This window comes from Macrotis lagotis, chromosome 6 (genome assembly GCF_037893015.1).
Source record: "Macrotis lagotis isolate mMagLag1 chromosome 6, bilby.v1.9.chrom.fasta, whole genome shotgun sequence".
Lineage (NCBI taxonomy): Eukaryota > Metazoa > Chordata > Mammalia > Peramelemorphia > Peramelidae > Macrotis > Macrotis lagotis.
The window spans coordinates 44071055-44086743 of NC_133663.1; the positions used below are offsets into that span (position 1 = coordinate 44071055).

Consider the following 15689-nt stretch of genomic DNA (forward strand, 5'->3'; position numbering starts at 1 on the left):
CAGTGCCCAAAAGATGAGGAGTGTGAAGATCAGAGGTTTATACACCAATGAATAACACCAGTTGGTAGATTCTGTCCCTCATTTCCATGGTAACTAACATACAGTTACAATAGGTTCCTAGATTCCAGAACTTGAGGACCCTCTGAGGTCATCCACTCCACCCCCACTTCTTTTTACAAAGGAGGAAACTTGGCCCAAGGACTGGGAGTGACTTACCCAAGGTCACAGGACTCGTATCTGGGGTGGGATTTGGATCTCAGAGAGGAAAACTCCACTTTACACAATGTCCAGAAAATATCACACAGTTACTACTTGAGACTATTATGTGAAACCCAGGAGCCAACTAATTTATCATCCTCATTTGTTACAAGGAAATTGAGGGTCAGTGATGTTAGATGACCTCCTCAAGGGTTTGAACCCAGGTCGGGCCCCCTCCCCTTAGTTCATTGAAAACCAGCCTTGGAGAGATGGAACTAGACCCAGACTCCAGGAACCAGACACTCCCTCCACTGGTCAGGAAAAACCATCATGGTCCCATCCCTATGGCGCCAAGATCAAGAGAGTCTAAAGTCACCTAGGGCAGAGTCTGGGTTTGCTCCCTTAGGGTCTCAACCCTTTTTCCCTTGACAAATGTGGGAAAGAAGATAGATAGCAGCAACCTCTCCAAGAAGCCCCATCTGCCCTTGCTGCCTAAACTGGAAGCCTTCCTTGGAAGGAGGAGTTGTTCTCCTTCATGCCAGTGTCTGGAAGAATCTCTGACAGAAAGGACATGGACAGTGTGGAAGGGAGTCCAAATGGCCTCAAGTCCACATCATAGAAGGATACTTTGAAGGAAAAGGGATTGTTTCCCTTGGAGAAGAGAAGTTCTGAGGAAAGTCAGACCTGATGAGGAGGAACCACAGGTAGAAATAGTAAAGGGCAAAATTTAGCCCTAATAGAAAGAATTCATCCTATCAATATATTGTTTAGTCATTTTTCAATCATTTCTCACTCTTCTTGAACCTATTTGGGATTTTCTTTATAAAGATACTGAGACAAATGGAATTAAGTGACTTTCCCAGGATAACTCAGCTAGTAAGTATCTGGATTTGAACTTAGGAAGATGAGTTTTCCTGACTCCAGGCCCAGCACTCTAAGGCATCACCTGGCTGCTCCTTCCTCTGAACTAGAACTTTACAAAATTTGGAATGATTTGCCTTGGGAGATAATGGAGGTTTAGACAGTTTCACCTTTAGATGGTTTTCATCTACAGGCCTTAGAAAGATCTGAGTTTGAATCCTGCCTCAGATAGTTACCAGGTGTGTGACCTTGGACAAATCACTTATTCTCTCTCAACCTCCATTTTCTCATCTTACATATACATTCCCCGCCCCCTACCCATTTCTGTACTCTCCTGTCTAGTTTGGCTTATTTTCCTTCTATTCTTCACATATGATATGCCACTTCCCATCTCTATGCCTTTGCCTAAGCTGTGCTTTTCCCTTCATTATCCTCCTTTCTTCTTAACTCCACCTCTTAGAATCCTGAGTTTCCTTCAGAATTCAACTCAAATACATTCCTTTATACATGAGGTCTTTCCTTTGCCCCAGTGTAAAAAGAAAGAGAGAAAGAAAGAAGAAAGAAGGAAAGAAAGGGAGGGAGGGAAGAAGGAAGGGAGCAAGGGAGAAAGGAAGGAAAGGAGGGAGGAAAGAAGGAAAGAAAGGAGGGAGGAAAGAAGGAAAAAAGGAAGGAAGGAAGGAAAGAAGGGAGGGAAGGAAGGAAAGAAGGAAGGAAAGGGGAAGAGGGAGGGAGGGGTGGAGGAAAAGAAAAGAAAAGGAAGATCACCCTGAAATTTCACCAATAGAGCCCTTCCTTTGGATTGGGCCTCAAAGGTAGGGTTTGAGTCCAAAAGACATTGGTTAAAATGGCCATGTGCTAATAGGAAGGGACCAAAGCCATGGAGATTTCCCCTGGCTTCCTCAGCTCATTAAATGAACTGACTTATCAGATGTCCTTTGTCTACTGAAAATACATGACTTGCCCCTGAGGATATGGGAGACAGAACCAAGTTACCTTGTATGGGAGAGGAGCCAGCAGAGATGCCCATAAGGCAACAGTCTTCTATTGTCAGACTGGGAGGGCAGAGATACTAAAGGGTGGTACAAAAAGCAAGGTAGAGAGCATGGAACCTGAACCTGGCCAACTCCTCTAGGTTGCCCTGGGCTTGGCCTGGATTCTATTCTCCTGGTCCAGGGAAGAGTGTCTTTATTTGACACAAACTATCAATTATCTTCTATGCCCACCTTTACCCTCTTCTCCACAGGGGAGTCTTATTTTTTATTTTTATTTTTTAGGTTTTTGCAAGGCAAATGGGATTAAGTGGCTTGCCCAAGGCCACACAGTTAGGTCATTATTAAGTGTCTGAGACCGGATTTGAACCCAGGCACTCCTAACTCCAGGGCCGGTGCTTTATCCACTATGCCACCCAGCCACCCCTAGTCTTATTTTTTCTTAACCCTAATAAGTAAATTTGTGGAAAGTCAGAAAACAATTGATACTGGATTGATATGTGGCCACAACAATAATCAGATGTTTATTAAGAACCTACTATGGGGCTGGTTTTGTTTTATGATTTATTATTATCAACAATGATGATGATGATAATAACCCATTGCACTACCTAGCTGCCTCCTCATTAGATCTTCATAGTAACTCTGAGAGGTAGGGGCTATGAATATCCCAATTTTACAGATGAGGAAACTGAGGAACATAGCAGTTAAGGAATTTGTCCAGAGAACACAGAACTAATAAATGTCTGAGGCTAGATTTGAACTCAAGATTTACTAACTTCAATTCCAGTTTTGGACTAGGGTTTAGAGACTTTTGAAAGATTGAAGATATAAAGATAAAATGAAGGTAGAGTGTTCTATCCACCCTACAAAGGATCTTTCTAAAAAGGAGATTCTGGTTGATGCCAGAAATCACTGCCCTTTGCCTTCTGGATTCAATTTGTCTTATGGGATAACACATTCATTCACCTGCAGCTGGGAACTAGGAAGTTGTGGTCACTAGAGGTGTTCAGTTGTTGTGTTGTCTAGAACCCAAGACTTGGAATCAGAATTTCCTAGGTGTAAAGCTAGTTATGACTTACTACCTAACTGTGCAACTCTAAGTAATTTAAGCTAAACCCTTAGCTCTAAAATAGGGATATTACCAATATCAACCTCCAAGTGCTTTGCAGAATCACAGAATTACAGATTTAGACCTCCCAATTCCCTTATTTTAGAGACTAGAAACCAGAGGCCCAGTTACCTAACTCATCCAGAATCAAAGAAATAGTAAATAACAAACAGGTGTCTACTTGACTTCAAATCTAAAGCTTTTTCCACTGGGCAACACTGCTTATCAATGCAAATAAGCCATGGATGTAAGATTCTTTGTAAACTTTGCCCCCCCCAAATGATTACAGCTTTTATTATAAACATAATTATTTATTATGATTATTATTATGATAGTAATAGTTATATAATCATTATTATTATCATTATTATTATTACTATTGATAATATTACATTATTATACCCAAAGGACCACAAAACTATGCATATTCTTTGACCTTAGCAATACACTACTGGGTCTACATTCCAAAGATATCACAAAAAAAAGAAATAATCTAAAAACCCACATGTACAAAAACCTTTCTAGCAGTTCTTTTTGTTTTAGCAAAGGATTGGAAATTGAAGGGATGCCCATCAAGTGGAGAATGGCTGAACAGATTGTGGTATATGTATGTGATGGAGTACTACTGTTCTATAAAAGAAACCGTGAGGGATGGGTCTTTAGAATAGCCTAGAAAGAATTGCATGAACTGAGGCAGAGTAGAATCAGAACATTATTCACACTAATAGCAACATTGGATGATGATCAACTATGAAGGACTTATTCATTTCAGCAGTACAATAATTAAAGACAATTGTAAAAGACTGTGATAGGAAATACTATCCATAGAGAGAGAGGGAACTATGGAGTTTAAATGCAGACCAAAGAGTATTGTCTTCAATTTTTAAAAGTTGTCTTATGTATTATGTCTTTTTTTCTTTTTAAATGTTTTTTCCTGTTTGAGTTTTTTTCACAACATGATTAATATGGATCTGTGATTAGCATGGTTATACAAGCATAGACTATATCAGATTGCTTTCTGTAAGGGGAAAGGGGGAAGGAATAGAGGAAGGAAGTAAAACTGCAAAAAACTGTTAAAAACTACCAATGCATGTTGTTGGAAAAATAAATAAAATATCTATTAAAATATTACATTATTATTGCTCATATCATTACTTTTGCTGTTGTTTGTTGTTATTCCTTTCATTCCTTCCTTCACCCCCCAGGACCCTTCACCAGGTTGGTACTCACCGTTCGATGGTGGATCCATTGTCCGTGGCCATATTCTAGAGTTCCTCCCAGCTCCCGTGTCAGCTGACTCTTGTCAATGTAGCCGTGGAGATCAGAAATAGAGTTCAACATGATGATCTAGGAGGACAAAGATAATCCAACCCCCAAAGAGAAACAAAAGTGAGATGTGTCTTTCAGGCTGTTGAGAAGTAATTTGTCTTCCATTTTTGTGAAGGATTCATAGGGGTACCCTGTCCCCCAAGACAGCTTCAACACATTTACTGGATGAATATGCTCTTATCTGACCCCTCCCTCCCTGCCAACCCCATAGGTACACATAAGTGCCTCCCATTCCTGAATGGGACAAAATGAAGAATTCAAAGCATCATCTTATTCAAGGAAAGATGAGGATCTGGGAACCTTGGTCACTGAGCTTTTGAAATCCATCCCCCTGCCCCACCTTCTGTATCCTACAATGTTGTGGGGTTTTTTGGTTCTATTTTTGTAAGGCAATGGGGTTAAGTGACTTGCCCAAGGTCACACAGCTAGGCAATTATAAAGTATCTGAGGCTGAATTTGAACTCAGGATCGCTTGACTCCGGGGCCAGTGCTCTATCCTCTGCGCCACCTAGCTGCCTATCCCACAATGTTTGAATCAATAACTATCCCTTCATCATTTACCTTAGGATTTATCACAGAAGGAGTAAAGCAGGCTTAAGAAGTTTTGTGAATAAATGAATGACTCTGATGGATCCACAACACTGAAACTAGAATCCTGGCCTCAGACACAGGAAAACCTGAGCTCAGTGCTCTTTCCACTGTGCCACCTAGCTGTCCCAACAGTAACCTTTTTTATTTTTATTTTTATTTTTTATTTTTGCAAGGCAAATGGGGTTAAGTGGCTTGTTCAAGGCCACACGGCTAGGTAATTACTAAGTGTCTGAGACACATTTGAACCCAGGTACTCCTGACTCCAGGGCCGGTGCTTTATCCACTGCGCCACCTAGCCGCCCCTAGTAACCTTCTTTTAAAGAAACACTGATGTCCTAGAGACACTGATTTTCTTACAGGTTGGAGAGGATATATGTCTAACAATGGGAGGGATCTATTTTCATCACATTTTTTTTTTAAATAGCTCTACTGCTACTTCATTGAAACCCCAAAACAGGGGTTTAATCAATCCCCCATTCAGTAGGTGTTTAGTAACTACAATGTGTTAGCCACCAGGGAGGCATAATAAAATTGAAATAGATCCTGCCCTCAAGGAGCTTACATTCTAATAGGAAAAGAGCCCAGCTGGGCTCCTTTAAAATCACTGCATTCCACAACATTCAGCAGATAAAGTCAATGGAAGATAGATCTGACCAGACAGAAGAGGCAGCATTGGTCTAGGAGTTGGGAAGACCTAAGTTCAAATATAGCCTTAACAGTTAGCTGTGTGACCCTGAGCGAGTCACTTAACCTCAGTCTGCCTAAGCTTCCTCAAGTGTAAAAAATGAGAATAAATAATAAAATCTCCCTCACAGGGTTATTGTGAAGATCAAATGAGATAATATTTATGAAGTGATTAGCACAGGGCCATCACTTAATAAATGCTTAGTGGATTCATCCAGATAAACTCCTTGAGGACAGATACTGGTGCTTAATAAATGCTTGCTGGGGGATCATTTGATTATCATAGTTCTAAATATCTAACTACTCATTTTCTGAGGTTTAAAAAAGAAATAACCGGGGCGGCTAGGTGGCACAGTGGGGGCGGCTAGGTGGCGCAGTGGGGGCGGCTAGTGGATAAAGCACCAGCCCTGGAGTCAGGAGTACCTGGGTTCAAATCCGGTCTCAGACACTTAATAATTACCTAGCCATGTGGCCTTGGGCAAGCCACTTAACCCCGTTTGCCTTGCAAAAAAAAAAAAAAAAGCCAAAAAAACTCCTCCAGAAGTTACCCATCTCCAAATCACATCCCTCTCAAAGCAAATTCCTTTCATTTATTCTTTGACCCCTGACATTCCTCTTTTCCTTGTCTTTCAGTTGACTTCTTGCCAAATGACAAGGTCTTTCTGAATGGAAGACTTTTTTCCCAAACCTGTTTGGCATGAAACACTCACCCTAAAGTGTGTAGGATCAAAATATCGAAAGGGCCAAAAGGAACTATAGAGATCATAATACAACCTTTCCATTGCACAGATGAAGAAAGATGAAGAAACTGAGGTTCATCAAGTACCACGGATAACAAAGCCAGAGTTGGAAGGCACTTCAAAAGTCAAACTAGGCCAGACCCTTCACTTTATGGATAAGGAAACTGAAATTTAAAGAATTTAAATGGTTTGCCCTGGAATAGATCAACAAGGCAGTGTAAAATAGCCAAATGGGAACCCAAGTGTTTTCATTTCCAGTCTTGTACTTTGACTGCCATACTTGGGGGGGGGGGCTGGCATGATACAGCAACCCCTGGCTGGTCCTTGTGCTGCCTGGGAGATGTCTGCAGAAGAACAGAAGCCAAAGGTACCCCTCTAGAGTTTAGAGGAATATTGGAATGCCCTCTGAGGCAAAAGGGCCTTAGAAAATGCTAGAGCTCAGGAACAGAAATTCAACTAATTTTTATAATTAAAAAGGACATATGTGATAAAATTACTTTTCATACATATATAATTTCATAGCTCATAATTCAGAGGTGGAGGATTTTGTATTCAGACATTAACATTGTTCCACTAAAATAAATACCTCAACATTAATTTTATATTAACTTTTTATTAAGTCTTACAAGAAACAGGTACAAGTCAGGTAGAATATAATAATAATAATAATAATAATAACATACAGTGTTTCTCACCTTCACTATAAATGCTCTTGTAACACACTAAGAAACTTTGACACTTAGCTGTGACACTTGTGACTTGCAAGACCTCAGTTTTCTCATCTGTCGAATCAAAGGGTTGGACTATATGATCTCTGAATTCTAAATCTCTATTCCTATGGTTAGCACTTAAACATCATTGGGGAATCCTTCTTCACAAGGTTCTGTACAGATTCCTAGAACACAACTTAGAAAATGTTCCTGCTTCATATCTGGCCAACAAAGTATTCCTCTGTGGGGCCAGAGGAAGAGAAGTTCAGATCCAAAGGTTCAAGGTCAGACTTATGACCACAAAGTGGCTTTGATGGATTCCATCTCTCCTCAACTAGACTGGATTTTCTTCTTCTCTGCTCCCTTGATCAGGACCCTTGATTTCTTTCTCCCAAATTCTTTCTTCCTCTACATCTTATGTCCAAGTCTTCCTTCTGCTTCATTGGATCTTATCTATGAGCCTTTCCCACATTCCTCTATTTTAATTACTTTTAGATGGTTGTTTATCTAAAAATAAGAATTTTTCTAGCTTAAGACAAGACATTAGCAAGTTAAAAATTCATTCCACATCCAGGAAAGGGAGGGAGGCCAAGTGGTTGTCATGGAGATGCCTTATGGTTTCTTGGAAGCTGGATCTGGAGAGTTCTATTCAAATGATGTAACTTTCCCTGCACAGCCTAGAATCTTATTGCTTTACAAAGGAACTCAGACTGCTCACTCAGCTCTGTCTGATGGCCAAACTCAGGAGGGAATGCTATGGGACATGGACTCTCTCCCATGACTGATGCAACTGAGTCCTCTCTTCCCACATGGTAATCCCTATCTTGGTTTCCAAGATGATTTTTGATTGCAGAGACCAGATGCCAGAGTTCAACATTGGGAAGGGCTTAATTTCATTACAAATCTTCTGTAGGGTCTAAACTCATCATACTCAGTTCAAAAAAAAATCCTAACATGGCTAATATTGAAATATGTTAAACATGATTTTACATGTACAACTTATACCAGATTGTTTATTGCCATAGTGAAGGGGGAGGGAAGGCAGGGTGGTAGAAAAATGTGGAACTCAAAAGCTTGCAAATAGATGACTGTTGAAAAAAAAAAACCCTTGCATAAAATTGGGAAAAAATAAGATAATAAAAGACTACAAATCCTATAGGCCTTGTGATGTAAATTTTAAAAGAAAACTAAAAAAAAAAAACAAACAGTAAGAGAAAGGATCCAATGCACACGGGAACACAGATGACGGATGTGATGGTGCAGGATGAAATCTAATTTTGCTTTTTGAAAAAAAGATTTGGTTGTATGTACTTTATGCAAGAGACTGGGTGCTTCTCTTTTGAGCATACACAGATATACATTCATTTGTAGTATGTGTATGTGGCTTCACGCATTCTGTGAGAACTCCTAAGTTAGGATATTCTGTCCATATATAGAGATCATAAACCGTCAATAGGTTATCAGTCTGATCTCATGAGTTGCTGTGGCCAAAAGTATCATTATTAGGTGATCAGCTTTCTAATGATGAGCTTCTTGGCACATACCAGAAAAATGGTAGGCTCTAAGAGAGACTTGGTTTAACCAGCAGAGACAGCTATTATCCCTGTTTCCAATCTCTGTCTTTCTCTGTTTACCTGTCTGTCCATCCATTCATCTTCCTTCCTTTTCTTCTCTCTCTCTCTCTCTCTCTCTCTCTCTCTCTCTCTCTCTCTCTCTCTCTCTCTCTCTCTCTCTCTCTCTCTTCCTTCCTTCCTCAGCACAATGGATAGAGAGAAGACTGGTCTTGGAATCAAGAATATTTGGGATCAGGACTTGATCTAATGTAATGTAAATCTAATGTAATGTAAAACAGCAATGTGACTTTGGGCAAGTGGCTGAATTCCTCAGACCATTCCAACCCCACTCCCACCCCTTCCTACCCACCCCAAAGTTTCTACAATGATCAAGAATTGGAGCCCACCTTCATGAATGTGGCAAGAGTGGTCCAGGGGAAATAATAAAAATGAATTTAGAGTCAGAGGAACTGAGTTCTAATCCTGAATCTGCTCCTAACTATGTGATCCTCTTGGGAAAGTTGTGCATTGATTTCCTCACTTATAAAATAAGGGGAAGACTGGACTAGAAGACCTCTGAGGTCTCTTTCAGCCCCAGATATAGGGTTCTTGAACTCTCTGGATCTTAGCTTTCTCTCAACCTATAAAATGAAAGTTGGATGAGGTGACTTTTGGGTCCCTTCCAACTTTGCCTATAATCTCTATCATCTTTCCAAACATAAGGCCAGTCTTCTATCCCCGCCCCACAACGCTGAACTTTGAGATTTTTAATAAAATGTATTGTAGGGTGGGAATTTACAGGAGGGGAAGGCAGTAAAATCATTCAACCCAATTCCCCCTTATTACTGGTTCCTTCTATCTATTGATTATTATTTGCGATTTATTCTCTATATATCTTGTTTGTACCTTCTTGTTGCTTTACCCTTTAAGTTCCTTAAGGGCAGGGACTGTCTTTTGCTTTTCTTTGTATCTCCTTAACACAATGTCCAGGATAGAGTTGGCACTCACTGAATGGGGAAGGGAAGGGAATAAACCCTAAACACTTTACAGATATACTTTCCGTTCAACAAATGCTTTTTGACTGACCAACAATAAGAAAAAATTGCTTGTCATCAGGATGTCTAATTTCATTTTAATTCCCAGTGAAGAATCACTAAAGACACAAGAAAATTACCTACAGATATTCATACATGTTTAGATATATGTTCATGCTCCTTGGAAGGATCTTTCTACAAGGCATTGGGGAAACTATCTGGAACTTGGCTAAATCTTTCTAAGAATCAAATCCCAACCTTTGAGAAATGTGAGGCAAAAGACATAGAAACTTCATTTCAATAAGGAAAAATGAGGTTTGAATGGTTCATGGAAAGTGTCATGAGGATCCTGCATGCTGAAGGATGATTTTTTTTTAAAGCCATTTTTTGTTGTTCAGGATAATTGAATCAGAAACATCTGGACTACATTCCCTTTAAAGCTTATCCCAGGGGTGGCTAGGTGGCACAGTGGATAGAGCACCGGCCCTGGAGTCAGGAGTACAAATCCAGCCTCAGACACTTAATAATTACCTAGCTGTGTGGCCTTGGGCAAGCCACTTAACCCCATTGCCTTGCAAAATCCTAAAAAAGAAAAGAAAAGAAAAGAAAAGAAAAAGAAAAAAAAGCTCATCCCAGTTCTTAAACCCAGAATGGGGAAAATTCTTTGGCGGGGGGAGAATGGGAGAAAAGAAAATATGCTCTGTAGTTGACATAATCCCAGAGTGTAGAACAAATCATCTGATAAATGAACCAAAAGGGGAACCAAAAAACCCCTAAAACCAAAAGAGGAAGTGAGAGGAGAATAAAAACTCTTGCCCCAACATCTGTTCATCATTCTGGGCTGCCTTGGATTCTTAATTATCCCCATAAATAGACTCTAAATTTCTTAGGGTAAAGACCATATTTTATCTTTCTATATCCTTCACCCTCACAATTGGTAGAAGCAATTGTAGGGCCTCTCTATTTGCTAACCACACTCCCTTCTTCCTATGCACATCACTCCCAGGTTAATCGTAGGGATTATAATCCTATAAACATCATTTTCATCACACACACACACACACACACACACACACACACACACACACACACACACCCTTTTAGGAAAATGTTTGAAATCCCATGGATCAATTCCAAACTCCTCAACCTATCTTCCAGACTTCTCTTCTCATCGTTTCCTTGGTTCTCTACTTTAGCCTGGTCTCCACTCCTACCCCCAGCCTAAAATGCCAACTCCTCCTCTCTGTCTCATTATCACCCAGCTTCCAAGGTCCACCATGACCTGTGACCACTCTAAAATCAGTCATCTTTCCCTTTGGTAAATTCCTAAATCACTTGCTTTTCTTCTAGATCTGTGATTTCATTGTTTCAGGGAGATCCTGGTCAGGAAACACCTTCTACCCAAGCAAGTTAGTATCTGCTCTGGAAATGAGTCTTTTAGAGCATTTTCTGGGAACAGAGGGTTAAATGACTAGTTCAGAGTCACACAGGAAGAATGTGTAAGAGGCTGGGCTTGAGGTCAGATTTCCTGGTTTGGAGGTGAGTTCTCTATTGATTCTGTCTCTTCATACCATCTGTTTGTCTGTCTGTCTGTCTCTACATTTTACAAACATATATATATATATATATATATATGTATGTATACATATATATATATATATATGTGTGTGTGTGTGTGTGTGTGTGTGTGTGTGTTTAAGGAAATGAGGTTAAGTGACTTGCCCAAGGTCACATAGTTAGGTTAATTATTGTGTCTGATGTAGGATTTGAACTCAGGTCCTCCTGACTCCAGGACTGGTGTTCTAGCCACTGTTCCACCTAGCTGCCCCTCACACTGTCTCTTTATATCATTTATTTTCTCAGTAGAATGTAAGTTCCTGGAGGGTAGGGACTACTTTTATCTTTCTCTTTTTATTCCTAACACTTAGCCTTGCACATGGGAGGCACTCAGAAAATGTGTGTTAAATTGAACTGATCTGAGACCAAGGCAAATGCACCTAATATATTTGGCTTTGGATTGTCAGTAAAAATCTTTTTTGTGTATATTATCTTGTCGTTGAAACTAGACTATAATCTCCTTGGCTCCGGAGACCATATTTTATATATCCTTACATCCAATGAAGGTACTTGTGAAAGATTTGGTGTATAAAAAGTAGATGAAGAAAAAAGAGAAAGCATAAGTAGAGAATGAGGATGAGAAAGGGGAAGAGGGATGAGAAGAAGATAAAAAACAGGAAAAAAGAGAAGAGAGGAGGAGGGAAGAGATTAGAGAAGCAGAGACAGAAATATTGACAAAGAAAATGGAAGATGGAAGGGTTTGCTTACCGGTACCTTCATTTTAAAGTCATCTCTATAGAGTTTAATGCCAATGTCAGCGATGGTCCTTTGGATAAAGCGGGATGGCCGAAGGACAAAGACAAGTTGAAGGTTTCCTGGAAATGCTCCCTGGAATAATGGGAAAAAGTTCATGAGAAAAGGTATCTTCTATCCAAGACCTCTTTCCATCTGGAATCTCCTGCTAGAGAATGCAACTGTCCTGGAGTGAACCACAAGTGATTAAAGAAGTTCAGAGAGGCCCAGAGTTGTGCCCTATAAAGCCCCCTTTGTATATAGAATGAAGAAATCCCATTTCTGAGAAAGATGGGAAAATAAGATGTTTCTATTAGTCAAAGGTAAATTCTTGGCAAGTGTGGACTCTCAGTTGTATTTGTTTCCTCAGCTGCTAACACACTGCAGATATGTAAAAAATACTTGTTGAATTAAATTGCATGTCTCAAATTTTATTGAAACCTTTCCTGAGCCCCTCCTCCAGCTCTCTTCCTCTTCTAGGTACTAAGGCTTTTTGCATTCCTCTTGTTAATGCGTCCTTCCTGAGACCACCTTCTATTTCCTGATCCATAGTCTCTTACATCTCTTACGTCTACCAGGCAAGTGCAAATTCTCTGAGGACAGGTATCATTCCACTTTCATGTGCCCCCCATGTACAGGGCTGGGTGCAGGCTGACAACATCCCAAGCACAGACTATGCTCCTAATCTACTTAAATGTCTCAGGTTATGGTTGCTTCTGTTAACAATTTTGCTACTAAGTCACAAATTGGAGGTGATTGCTATATGATATTTTAATGTTTAAGAGGGAAGTATAAAATGACACAATATACAGAGTCAGATCCCCAACCAGAGGAACCTGGCTTAGAATTTTTACTCTTTTACTCACACCCTATGTGGTCTGTGGCAAATTTCTTAGTTTCAGTAGATGTTAGGTTATTTATTTAGAAAACAGGGAGTTGGAGCTGATCACCAACAATGTCTCTTTGTAACACTAAATCCAGACTTGCGCTCTTCAGGAAACTAATGAGAAAAGGAAAATATGATCTAGGGGCCTTTCACCCCAATAGACTCTTGGGCAGACTTCCCTTCAGCTGCTGAAGGGAGAGGATACATACCTAAAGACAGGAACAACCATTGGCTACCATGGTAGTTACCATGTTCCAAATGACCAGGTGTCCACTGGTCTGGAGGGAAGTAGATGTCCTTTGGCAAGCAAACTCGACCAAAGAAGTCTTAGGATGGAGTGGTGACACAGAAAAATTTCCAACACCCATCTATAATTTAGGAATTATAGGAATGCTCTGCAGAGAATATCAGCCCTATTTAGTTTCCCAATTCTTCTGCTAGAAGCTTTAAGAGGGAAAGAAAAATTCTTTCCCTGACCTTTCCCTCCCCTCTTCAGGTCAACTCTTCAAGCTTTACATATCTTGGAATTAAGTAAGTAAGAAACTGTTATGAGACTCTAACACTACTGTTATATTCTCAAGATGCCAAATGTGGGTGTAGTTGCTAGAAAGGATAATTCTATAGCCACAAATAGACTCAAGAAATCAAGCCATTGGGGTGGAAGCAATGTCTTCTCCTCCCTCCCTCTCTTAAGAACAGGGGTTTTTAAGATGGGGTTTGAGAATTTGTTGGTTTTTGCAAAAAAAAAATTTTGAAAAAAATTTCTTAATTATTAAAAATGTTTACATGCAACTAGAAAAAGCTAAAATATTTAAACAAGAAAAATTATTTACATAGCTAGGTTTCAATATAATTATTTTCTTTTATAATCCCATGCATTTTATTTTAAGCATTTTCTGAGAAGCAGACTGCCAAAGGGGACCATGGCACACACACAAAAGTTAAGACCTCCAACCCTCAACCATGCATGCATGTATGCAACCCTCAGAAGAACCAGGAATTTTGTTAAGTCATAGCACTATCATTACCTGGAATTCCGTTTATCCTGAAGCACAACAGAAAGGTGATGATTGTACAAGGTAGGGCCTAGAGCATCAGAAAGGCCTGGATTCAAATCCTATCTCTGACTATTCTTGGCTGTGTAAGCCTGAGCAAGTCACTTGAACATTTTGTTTTCTAGGCAACTCTTTTAAGACTTTAAGTCACAGCCAACTTGTTGTACAGGTGGAGGGAGTTTCCAATAAGAGACTTCTCCACATAAATGAAATCATAGACAATAATATAACAGCTAGCATTTATATATTTTAAATGTGAAAATTACTTTACATATATTAGCATCTCATTTGATCCTCATAACAACCTGAGAGGCAGATGTTATTGTTAGTCCATTTTACAGACTAGGAGACTGAGGCCCAGGGTCACACTTGCTAGTAAATGTCTGAATCAGGATTTGAACTTGTCAACCTACAAGTTCACCTGTAGTCACTCTGTCAATGAATGAAAGAAAGAAGCACCAAATCTACCAGGAAGGAATTTATTTATTTTACTCTTTTGACTCTGAATGGCCATCAGAATTCCATTTGACTGTAGAAAGTACCTAAAATAAGTGAGTCAACCCCTTTGCCCAGGCTCTTCTCTACTCCACCTTGCTAGCTCATAGCCTATTATTGCATCCATTGCCTTTGATCACTCAAACTTTAAGAAATCAAATAGCAGAGTATGCCCTTTGTACATATTTAACAGTGTCAGGTTGTACTTCAAGAACAATTACAGAAATAAACTTCAATAAATGGTAATTCCCACTCTCCCTTCCCCATGAGTTTGACTAAAAGAAAAAATAAGGAAGAAATGAGAATTACCCCGACTTTACAAGAGCAGCCTTAAAGAAATAAACCTAGGGTCATGGTATTTCAATTGGAAGGGGCCTTAGAATAGAATCCCTTCATTGTGCAGATAAGGAAACTGAGACTTGGAGAGATTGAGAGACTGACTTGCCTAGGCTCACAGCTGGTAAGGAAGAGAGGCAGGATTTGAACTGAGTTCTTCCTGTTTGCCCCCTAGTCACCTACTTCTCTTCCTAAACACTCAGAAAGAGAAACATCAATATATCCTTCCACTTTTACCTCCCAAACTCAACAAGGTCTGTGCTGTAATCAGAGGATGAAGACATGCCTATTATGCCTTTGGTTTTTAAATACATATGACATGTTCAGCTTGGTCCATTCACAGCCAAGAATTTTGGCTGCTCTGCTCTGTATATCCAGACCCAGGATTTAAGTGAGTTTTCTTTAGTATTCAGAAAACCCTTTCTGGCTGAAAGTTGACATGTTCAGCAGCTTTTCATCTTCCAAGAGGCAGGAGAAACATGTTTTCTTGGCAATGGGACAGTGAGAATGGGGGAAGGGTCTGGCAATGGGACAGTGAGAATGGGGGGGAGGGGTCCTTTCCAGGTCCTTTCCATCATAAATAGCAAAGTACAAACAAACAAATATCATGTGTACTCACTGCGATTCGGGTCAAGGATGCCTTTACGGAGCTCCATTTGTCTCTCCTTCTGTCGATAACAATGATGAACCCGATGCTGGCAGCCTCCAGACTGCAAAGACAGATGAAGAGATGTGCAGGGTTACACGAACCCACAGGAGTTTGGGGTG

The 15689-nt window shown here is 40.0% G+C and overlaps 1 protein-coding gene across 7 annotated transcripts in view; it reads right to left on the reverse strand.

The window, feature by feature from the left end:
* The window catches only part of MCF2L2 (MCF.2 cell line derived transforming sequence-like 2), a 377565-nt gene that overhangs the window by 214753 nt on the left and 147123 nt on the right, over window positions 1-15689 (reverse strand). For 5 of the 7 annotated variants that reach the window (XM_074191036.1, XM_074191033.1, XM_074191034.1 and 2 more), the window contains exons 4-6: window positions 15541-15631; window positions 12126-12245; window positions 4390-4506 (exon numbers count right to left, since the gene is read on the reverse strand). In XM_074191036.1, the coding sequence (XP_074047137.1) occupies window positions 4390-4506; window positions 12126-12245; window positions 15541-15631 (328 nt within the window). Of the gene's footprint in view, window positions 105-4389; window positions 4507-12125; window positions 12246-15540; window positions 15632-15689 lie in introns of those variants that run through there. The other 2 variants (XM_074191032.1, XM_074191038.1) reach the window with 2 other exon arrangements.